General features: G+C 35.8%; 1 protein-coding gene across 1 annotated transcript; it reads right to left on the bottom strand.

Annotated features, from left to right (window-relative positions):
* Positions 1 to 7420: 7420 nt before the first annotated feature.
* Positions 7421 to 10094, bottom strand: LOC111061464 (shematrin-like protein 1). Its single transcript, XM_039438423.1, has 2 exons — positions 9970 to 10094; positions 7421 to 7888 (listed from the first exon to the last, which is right to left on the bottom strand). The coding sequence occupies exons 1-2, from the start codon at positions 9988 to 9990 to the stop codon at positions 7523 to 7525; spliced, it is 387 nt and encodes a 128-aa protein (XP_039294357.1). The 5' UTR covers positions 9991 to 10094; the 3' UTR covers positions 7421 to 7522.
* Positions 10095 to 10444: the final 350 nt, after the last annotated feature.

Consider the following 10444-nt stretch of genomic DNA (forward strand, 5'->3'; position numbering starts at 1 on the left):
TGTTCAACACTTCGTTGGAATTGTCCATCAGCTAGTTTCATGAAAGACATCTCCAAATTGTCTCTAAATCTTGAAAAATGTGGGTTAATTAGTTCGTTTTGGTAATTATTATTGAAATCCACAGTTATGTATTCGATTTCGCTGGATTTTTTTCAAAATATCACTGTATCAAATGATTGACTATGGAAAGTGGGTAATTATGGGTAAAATGAAGGCTGAAATCCATCAAATGTTTGTGTGTGTGTGTGTGTGTGTGTGATGCTGTTATTAATAACGGATAAATACAGATATAACAAAAAAATCACATTCAAAATACACGCCAACAGCTTATTGGGATGGCTGCAAGATGGTTGAACCGACAAGCGTGCGACCCAGCGGGAAGAATTGTATCTAAGATTGTTTCATCCAGCTAAAAACTACAGAAACAGGATTCAGAAATTTGGACTTTTGCTCAAATTAACAAGAAAAATGCTCAAAGTAAACTGAAAAATATTCATAAAAATAACATAGACAACAAGGAATATTTATTGTAGTATTCTTATGTTTTTTTATTTATATGGATATCGAACAGTAATCATTTAACCTCAAAATTCGAATTTTATAATGTATATTTGCTACTTTTCTCATTGCTTGCATATGGAATAATAATTATCAATAGAAAAGAACTATTATTTATTATTAAATGATGGGAATTCATAAACGATGATTACTTAATTATGATTTGGATGAACATTATTCTTGTTTTGGATTTCTAAATTGGGATTTTATCATAAATTTAGGGTAGCCATTGAAATGATTCTCATCTAAATCTTACCACAGTCATTGTTACCAACTTAATTTTTGTTTTCGTGCACTAATCCTCCATATAACCCACCAACTATTTTGTGTTGCCATGTTGCAAATCTGGAGTGCAGGAATATTTTTTTCCTGCACTAGAGCGGAAAAGTGTTTCTTTGCGTTCTGTAATCAGAAATTTAGACTTTTCAGAAATTTAGACTTTTGCTCAAATTACCGAGAAAAATTCTCAATGTAAACTGAGAAATATTTATGAAAATAACATAGACAACAGTGAATATTTATTGTAGTATTGTTATGTTTTTTATTATTTCTATTTATATGAATATCGAACGGTAATCATTTAACCTCAAAATTCGAATTTTATAATGTATATTTGCTACTTTTCTCATTTCTTGCAGTTGAAATAATAATAATTATTATTGATAATTATTATCAATAGAAAAGAACTATTATTTATTATTAAATGATGAGAATTCGTAAATGATGATTATTTAATTATGATTTAGATGAACATTATTCTTGTTTTGGATTTCTAGATTGGGATTTTATCATAAATGTAGGGTAGCCATTGAAATGATTCTCATCTAAATCTAACCACAGTCATTGTTACCAACTTAATTTTTGTTTTCGTGCACTAATCCTCCATTTAACCCACCAACTATTTTGTGTTGCCATGTTGCAAATCTGGAGTGCAGAAAGGATTTTTCCCGCACTAGAGCGGAAAAGTGAATCTTTGCGTTCTGTAATCAGTGCAGGAATCGTCACTTTTCAAGGTAACTGTGGGAAAAGAATATTTCCTTTCACGTGGTGTGCCACAGGGTTTATTGTTTGGCCCATTACTCCTTCTTGTAGGTAGCAATAAATGATTTGCACAACTATCTAGATGGAAATATGCTGTTCTATGCGGATGACATGGTTCTCACTAAACACATTATCTCTGAATGAGGCAGAAACCCAGAGTATATTGTGCTCTCTATCAGAGGTCAGAGAATGTTTGCTGCCGGTCTGTTTATTGGGGTTCATTGCTGATGCCAAGTTACTCTGGGAACCTCATATAAGGATATTGATAATTAAAAAAAACCAGCGTTTTCCCACCAATCTACTATTCAATATATTTCCAGTAATGAATGTTAGGCAGATTTTCATAAAAAAACTTTAGTAATTTACATTTTCAATAATAAGGACACTTTTTTTTCAGAGAGATTCAACAGTCATCTAACCAGATACCAAACAATGTCACGTTTATGTAATCCTACTATTAGTATCAGTTTGCAAAGGCACAATTCATTTTACATTTCGCAATGGTTGTATAGAAACCTTTCTCCAGGAATAGTTGAGGCTGGGGCGGGCCGAGTCACTGTAGTGTTAAAGCGCAGAATTTCTGAATGGTTAATGCATGTTGGATGGCAGGATGCAGAGAATTTAATCAAATCACCTTATGTTTGAAATTCAAATTTTAATTTGTTCTTATTACCAAATACATTTTCCAAAAAGCGATTCCGGTTGTTCTGGTGTGATGAAAATAATAATTATTAATAAATTATAAAAATTGGTATTATTGTCTATTTTTGTTTACTATTGTCTATTGGTCTTAATTGCCTATTATTGTATTTGTTGTGACTGTGTAATTTATTTTATGTTTCTCTAATGTGACATGGCTTTGTGTAAATGCTATGTTTCTTGTGAAAAATTGTTCTATCAATCTATGTTCAACTGGCCCAATAAAAACGCGAAACTTGAAACTACAACAGTTCTAATAACACAGGCAGGGAATGCACAAACGATAATCACAGGATCACTGGAGATAATCCAATGTATAAACAGTTAGGTACTTGGTTTGGCGGCTATGTGAGTAAATTATAAGGCTGTTCACTATACTTTCTTTATTTTTAATTGGATAATCTTTTTCAATATAACTATTAAGATCATTATAATAGTGAGAGAAAGATATTAAAAGATATAAGATACAGCGCAGCAGGCGCTCAGGTTTTCCTTGCCGGCTGTGCCAACAAGTAATATTTATTTTGTTCTATTGTAAAAAACTTAAATTATTCGAATTGTTTTGTATAATTTAAATTATAGTAAGTTTTATAATGTAATTTTGTTTTTGGCAAATAAATTATTATTATTATTTTTTTTTTTTTTCTCTTTTTCACGCAGTTGCGGATAGCTTATGCGAAGAGGGGCAAAATTTATGCAACCTCTTGGCATTATTTTCTATTATTGATGGAGTATATTACCAAATATGTTGGAGCGTTTGGTGTACTATGCGAGCTGTATCAAGCAGAACAGACTTCTGCATTTTCCCTACCAGAGTTTCTGAGACATCAATAGCCTTACAGCTCTCCACTGTTGAATTAAGAACCAGACCATTCACAGATATTACGATTGGGATTATTCTAACATTATTGAGCCCATACATATCTTTGAGCTCAAATGCTAGCTCTTGATACTTCCTCAATTTCTCACCTCTTGTTCTTTGACAATTTTCATCTGCTGGTATGGGTACATCAATTATCAAGGCTTCTTTTTGATTCATGTTCAACATTAGGATGTCAGGCTTGTTATGAATGACTTGCCTGTCAGTGATCATTTGAACATCCCAATAGATCTTAATCTGGTTTCTCTCAATAAATGCAGGAGGAGAGTAAGAATAGTATGGGGGCATTTCTTCAAAGAAGTCAAATTCCTGCTGCAATTTCAGGTGCACTATTTTTGCAACATTATTATGTCGCCTCAAATACTCTTTTGGTGCCAATATTGAGCAGCCTGAAACTATGTGCTGAATACTTTCTACTGCAGCGTTACAAAGCCTGCATTTATCACTTATGCTCAGATCTCTGATGATATGTCTTCTATAGGCATTGGTAGCGACAACCTGATCCTGCATAGCAATTATAAAGCCTTCTGTTTCTGGGAAAAGACTTCCATCTGTCAGCCACCTGCTTGAAAGGTCATGATTATTATGATCAGAGTTCAGATGCTTACAGTAGCGCCCATGCAGTTCCCTCTGTTGCCATTCTGCCTTATAATCATGCAATGTCAAGGGCTCTCGACCATTAGGATTCCTCAGGTTAAGTGCAGTATAATTTTCATCCAGTCGGCACACTTCCCTGAGGAGATTTGTGTTAGCAGAAGTGAAATACTCTCTTAGTCTTTTCTCTTGTTTTGCACACAGATCTGAAACCCTGGACAAGCCCCTGCCACCCAGCTTCCTTGGCATATATTGACGACTCATCGATGATCTTGGGTGATGCACCCTGTTTTTCGTCATTTGAGTCCTCACAAGCCTGTCCATTTGTTCCAGACGAGTGTCAGACCACTTCAGAACACCAAAACTGTAGGTCAGAGATGGAATAACCCAAGAATTTATTGCCTTAATCAGATGCTTTGAAGGCAATTTAGATTTCATGACTTTACTTAGTCTTCTCTTAAATTCAATTTCCAAGCGGCTGAACACTTCAACACGGGAGATTTTCAAATGCTGGTGGAGTCCCAAGTATTTATATGTCTGTCCTATTTGCAACTGCCCTATTTCATTTTCCAGTGTCAACATCCCTTCTGCTGTATTTACTACTTTACCTTTCTTCACATGCAGTACTGCACACTTCTCCAATCCTAATTTCATTTTGATACTCTGGCTGAAAGTAGTGACTAGCTGAAGCAAATTCTCAAGCTGCTCTGGTGACTTGGCATAAAGTTTCAGGTCATCCATATAGAAACTGTGTGATACTGTAAGCTCTCTTGAAACATTGAGCTTATATCCATATGGGGAATTCCTTAGCAACAAACTAAGAGGATTTAAGGCCAGGCAGAACCAGAGAGGGCTCAGACTGTCACCCTGGTAAATTCCTCTGACAACCTTGATAGCACCTGTTTGAAATTGATCCACTCCATCCCCAATACACAGCCTGACACTCCACTCAGTCATGGCTAGCTTCAAAAAGTTGACAATACCTGAACTGACTTTATAAAGTTGGAGAACATGCACCAGCCAACTGTGTGGGACGGAGTCAAAGGCTTTTGCATAATCTATCCAGGCAATGGATAGATTCCTCTGCTTAGCACTCGCCTGACCAGCAATGAAGGAGTCAACAACTAGCAACTCCTTACATCCTTTTGCTCCCTTCTTGCACCCAAGTTGTTCTGGGGCAATTATACAGTTCTCTGTAATATGCTTCTCAATTTTTGTGGTGATAATGGAGGTCAAAAGCTTGTATACACTATTCAAGCAGGTGATGGGCCTGTAATCTTTGGGACCGAGTTCACCATCTTTCTTAGGTACCATATAGGTTAAGCCTGATGCAAATCCTGCTGGAATCTCTGACTCGGAATTTAGAAGGTCATCGAAGCACTTTGCAACAACAGGATGGAGGCTTGAAAAATTTTTGAGCCAATAGTTTTGAATTCCATCAGGTCCAGGTGCCTTCCAGTTGTGTGCTTTCTTTGCTGCCAAAGCAACATCTTCTGGCCTGATTATACATTCTGCCATGACAGGTATCTCCCTCGCTTCATTCTCCACCTGCCTCATCCAGTACGCATCTTCCTCATGCACAGCTGGCCTTTCCCAAACAGACTTCCAGAAGTCTTCCAATGCCTCTGCACTTGGATGCTTTACTTTTCCAACACCTCCATTCAGTCTCTTGTAGAATTTACTCTCATTATTTGCGAATGAGGCTGCTTGGTGCCTTCTATCCTCAGCTTGTGTGTACCTTCGACATCGGTTTGCTAATGCTGCCAGCTTCTGTTTCCACAGGTCCATATGCAACTTCAGTGTTTCATGCAACTTGCTTTTCTGAATAAATCCAACATACTGCACAATGATTCCATCTATTTTAGTCTTCTGTTTGTTTGAAGCTCTACCAGGGTTTTGCAAATAGCTTGTGACTATCCCAATATGTTTTCTCAAGTCACTTATCTTCTTTTCAAGTCGTATTTTCCACTTTGACTTGCACTGTTGTTCAGAAGAGCTACTTTTCTTAACCCTTGGTACCAGTTTAATTCTCAGCTCCTGTAGCACAGTCAATGCCCCACAATAGATCCAATGTGTCACCTGGCTAATGTCAGTTATCTCATTAACATGTCTTGCAAGTATCCTATCTACAGTCTTAACAACACTGAATGCCTTTCTGTTATATGGCATCTTTTTTAGCTGATTTCGACATTCCATTGCAATTCCTGCTAACTTATGAACATTACTCAGCAATTCCTCCTCAACTCTACCTTCATCAATTTCGAGTGCCTCATTCACAGGGGCTACTACCTCCTCAGCATTCACTGCAATGTTAGTATCTACATCAGCATTCTCTTGTACTGCATCCTCAAGAACTAATGCCTCATCAAGTAAATTTTCATGACTTTCCTCACCATTCAATTGTTGCAAGACCTCTTGTTTTATGTTCGCTAGGTCAGCATCTGAGAGAAATTTCCTGCGCATTATCACTCTAACTTGATCAGATATTCTCTGGGCAGAGAGTTCAGACTCTGGTAGAAGCTCACGCCAACACTGCAACAGCCTTTCCCTATATTGAGTATGATCAGTTTCAGCTTTTGTAGCCAGATAGTAGGCCCGGATAGCAAATACATTCATATCTCTGCTCCACTTCATCCTTCTCGGCCTATTCACTGGCTGCGGTACCCTGACCTGGGCGAAGGGAGGCACCACCTCCTCCAAGCCCTGATCAGATTCATTACTAACAGGTACAGGTTCAACTATTCCATTACCATGTCTCAAATTGTATGTCCGGGGCCTTGTGGTACCTTGCACAAGAGGGGTGCCACTTGGTCCACCTTCCTCCGTGCCAGACTGTCCATGAGGTGTCCGAAGGGGGTCAGCCTGATCCCCCCTCACCTCCCGAGTTCTATTACTTCCTTGTCTAGGTGCAACTCTTTCATACCACCAGGGGGCCTAAACTCTTATTATTATTATTATTATTATTATTATTATTATATAAAGATGTTATAAAATATTAAGTAAAGATATTATAAGAGTGAGAAAAAGTGGCAACTGAAATTTTTAAGTGGTTCAATATACGAGTTATGGGTTGTTGAAAGTGCTAACTCCGTTTTCTTTCCAGATCATAAACGGTTTTGAAATTTCAATTGGAGTTTTTTTAATACATTCAGTATATCATTGGCTTTGTTCCAATAATATGTGTTTTTTTCGTGATTTATGCCAAAATAAACAAGTTATTGAATTTATAAAAAATGTTACTTTTTTATCAATAAACAATATGGGGAAAAAATGTTGTAGTTTGGACAGATACGTTTTTTTAATTTTTAAAAGAAGTTCTGTTAACATAGTCAAAGCCGTTTATGATCTGGAAAGAAAACGGAGTTAGCACTTCAACGACTCATAACTCTTATTAGACCACTTAAAAATTTCAGTTGCCACTTTTTCTTATAATGATCTCAACAATTATATTGAAAAAGATTATCCAATTAGTACACCGAACAACCTTGAGTACTGTACTTAACGACAGTTTGTCAATGATATTAATTTGGATTTGTTTCATACAAGGTGATAATACCCTAGAATATTGGTAGGTAGTTCGGAAACACTCTGTGTAAGTAGGTATGGTCTATAATAATCAAAAGGATACAATAAATGAAAAGTCAGTTATTTATCTCATTTCAATATTTATTCAGCAAAGTGCTAATTAATCACTGGTTGAAACAAAAAAATCAAGATTATTCACCAGCGTGACCTTGGAGTACAAATTCTTCAGTACCTACCATATCCATACCCAAGCCCACCACACCCTGATGGGTATCCGCCATAATAGCTATAGGGGGGGTATGCACCATATCCGCCATAATAACCACCATATGGGTATCCGTTATAATAGCTATAGGGGTATGCACCATATCCGCCATAATAACCACCATATGGGTATCCGTAATAGGATGAATATCCTCCATAATAGGGGTATCCATAGGAGTATCCATAGGGGGATCCATAATAACCATAGTATCCATTATAACCATAGGGGGATCCATATCTATTTCCATAGACGTCTACTCCACCCACATAGACTGCATCACATTGCTTCGTGGAAAAGATAGCTGCTAATGCCAAGACGGCAAGTACCTATAGCAGGACAAAAAAGAGATCATGTAAAATTCTCAAAGCACTCAATTAGCAGCAACTAGATGTAAACATAATATGTTGACCAGATAATGGGTTCATATATTCGGAACATGCTGTGAGTAAACAATTTCAAAACAGGTTACTTAGATTTATATTTTTATTTATATTCAACAGTAGCCCTAACGAAAATAAAACACTATGTTCACATAATTATTATATGGATAAGAGAAAATATTTGCAACTTTAACTGAACTTATTCATTAGTATTTTCTGCCAAAGTGGGAGTGGAGTATGCTCACGTGCACCGTGAGGGTCTTTTTTTAGAACTTGACAAACTGAAAACTTGACCGAGTGGAATCTTGAAGACGAGTTTGAAGCAGGCCTAATCATCCTCCGTTAATTAAGAATCGATATGCAAAATTTCAAGTTAATTTTAGTTTAGTAGTAGACATGATGATGCGTCAAACATAATTTTCCTATCCCGTACGTGTATAAGCCAGTTCTTTCCTTTATTATAGTGTAGATGAATATTACACTTTGACATAAGTTGAGACTTTTAGCTTTCTAGGGCCTATTGCATGAGAAATTACAAATAAATAATATTAGTATATTAGTAGTCAATTTGTTAAGGAAGTAGAACATTACAAAAATATATGCTTGTATTTTCTCAAGCAACAGGGCCCAGAAGATGAAATATTCACCATCTAAAAAATATTGTGTGGAATTGCGGTCTCCTCATGCAAATATACCTATTTATAATGAGACAGCCAACACTGCATGGATGGTGTTCTCAAATTGTTCTCAAATATTCAACCATATCGGCTCATTTGAAGCCAAAGTCCCAAGTTGGAGTATTGTGCACACTGCAGCATATTATTTTGTAATCTAGCCTAAGTGAATGAGAGCCTCTGAAAAAAATGATAAAATAAAATCGTAATCCCATATAATATATGCCAAAATAAAAGACAAAATTAGGGAATTGAAGAAGTTTTGGGCAATAGCCTGTTTTTTCTTTCCCGACTACTGTATTCTTTACTCCATCCAATAGATAAATATTGAATAATCCTACCACAAAAATTTTAAAACAGCTTATTGTTTGGATTAGGTCAATTGTATTATCTCCAGCATTACCCTTCCTTTGTATGTATGCTTTTCTATAGATCAATAATTGATATTATTTTTTTTAATTTAAAACTATAGATATATTATGCATCATATACATCATGTACATTATACATACATCTTCACATAAGATCATGACAAAGAAAATGGTGAAACAGTAGGCTACGCCTATCATGATAGTAGGTAACTTCAAAAAAGGAAAGAAAACAGTTTTTCAAATTGATAAAATGTGCTCATTAAAATTTAAATCCCCACAATCATGTGAGTTGAAGAAAATTGATTATTGTATCTAGATCATTCACTGCATGTCAGTATGAAAAGTTAGAGAGTCGTTTTGCGTATATTTCGCAGTTTAAGATAGATCAATCAATAAATCATCTATTATTACAAAAGTATAAGGAAAGTTGGTACCTATTAAATATAGCATTTTTCTATCTCTTTTCTGTATTGGGCTACTTTTTATAGAAATAGAAAGAAAAATTATTTAGAGGTTAATAATAATACTGAGAGTGATGCCCACATAAGATCTCAGGCTTGTGCCTTGGTAATGAGTGAGAGGAATGGTTATGGGAGATGACGACTACTTCTTAGGTAGTCGGGACCGACGGCTTATCGTCTCCTCCGAAAGACGGGGTGGCCGTATCTATGTGATTGTGCTGTGGTCAATTAATTTTTGCCCCGGTCGAGATTCGAACTCGGGTATTCTTGATTATTAGACCGGCGCGTTATCTCTTACTCCAACTAGCCACCCAAGTTTTATATTGAGAAGAGTTTTCTATTTAGATAAGTACCCTACCTAAAATCTATCTGAAGTAAAACAGTTATACCAAAAAATGTAGAATTGTGTGGTTCCACTGTATTATTGGAATAATGTAGACTAGTATATCATTATTTTATAATGTAATGTACTGTATATAAATAATGTAATCTAATGTGATTTAAGTAAGTAATGTACTCACCAAGGAAAGTTTGCAACTCATCTTGAATACAGGCTGAACTTGAGATCACAGATCTACAATGAAACCGTTGCTGGATTACTTGTAGGAAAGCTGTATGATGAAATGTGAGACTTGCATCCCTATAAATACTGGTACAAGCCACCGTATCTAATATGTTCAACACTTCGTTGGAATCGTACATCAGGTAGTTTCATGAAAGACATCTCCAAATTGTCTTTAATTTTCAAAAAAGGTGGGCTAATTAGCTCGTTTTGGTAATTATTATTGAAGTCCACAGTTATGTATTGGATTTTGCTGGATTTTTTTCAAAATATCACTGTATCAAATGATTGACTATGGAAAGTGGGTAATTATGGGTAAAATGATGGTGATGCTGTTATTAATAACAACCTTAATTCATTCAAAAATTATTAATCCAATTGAAGTTGGAAATTCTCAGCCAAAGTTCTCATTTTTATTCATTCAAGAATCAGAA

Source organism: Nilaparvata lugens, chromosome 11 (genome assembly GCF_014356525.2).
Source record: "Nilaparvata lugens isolate BPH chromosome 11, ASM1435652v1, whole genome shotgun sequence".
In the NCBI taxonomy this organism is placed as follows: domain Eukaryota; kingdom Metazoa; phylum Arthropoda; class Insecta; order Hemiptera; family Delphacidae; genus Nilaparvata; species Nilaparvata lugens.

What these genes read in the sequence shown, in the direction of transcription:
- LOC111061464 (XM_039438423.1), bottom strand. Translation starts at nt 9,990, where the DNA reads ATGAGTTGCAAACTTTCCTTG. An exon ending in TGAGTTGCAAACTTTCCTTG is followed by an intron (nt 7,889 to 9,969) that starts GTGAGTACATTA and finishes GTCCTGCTATAG; the next exon opens with GTACTTGCCGTCTTGGCATT.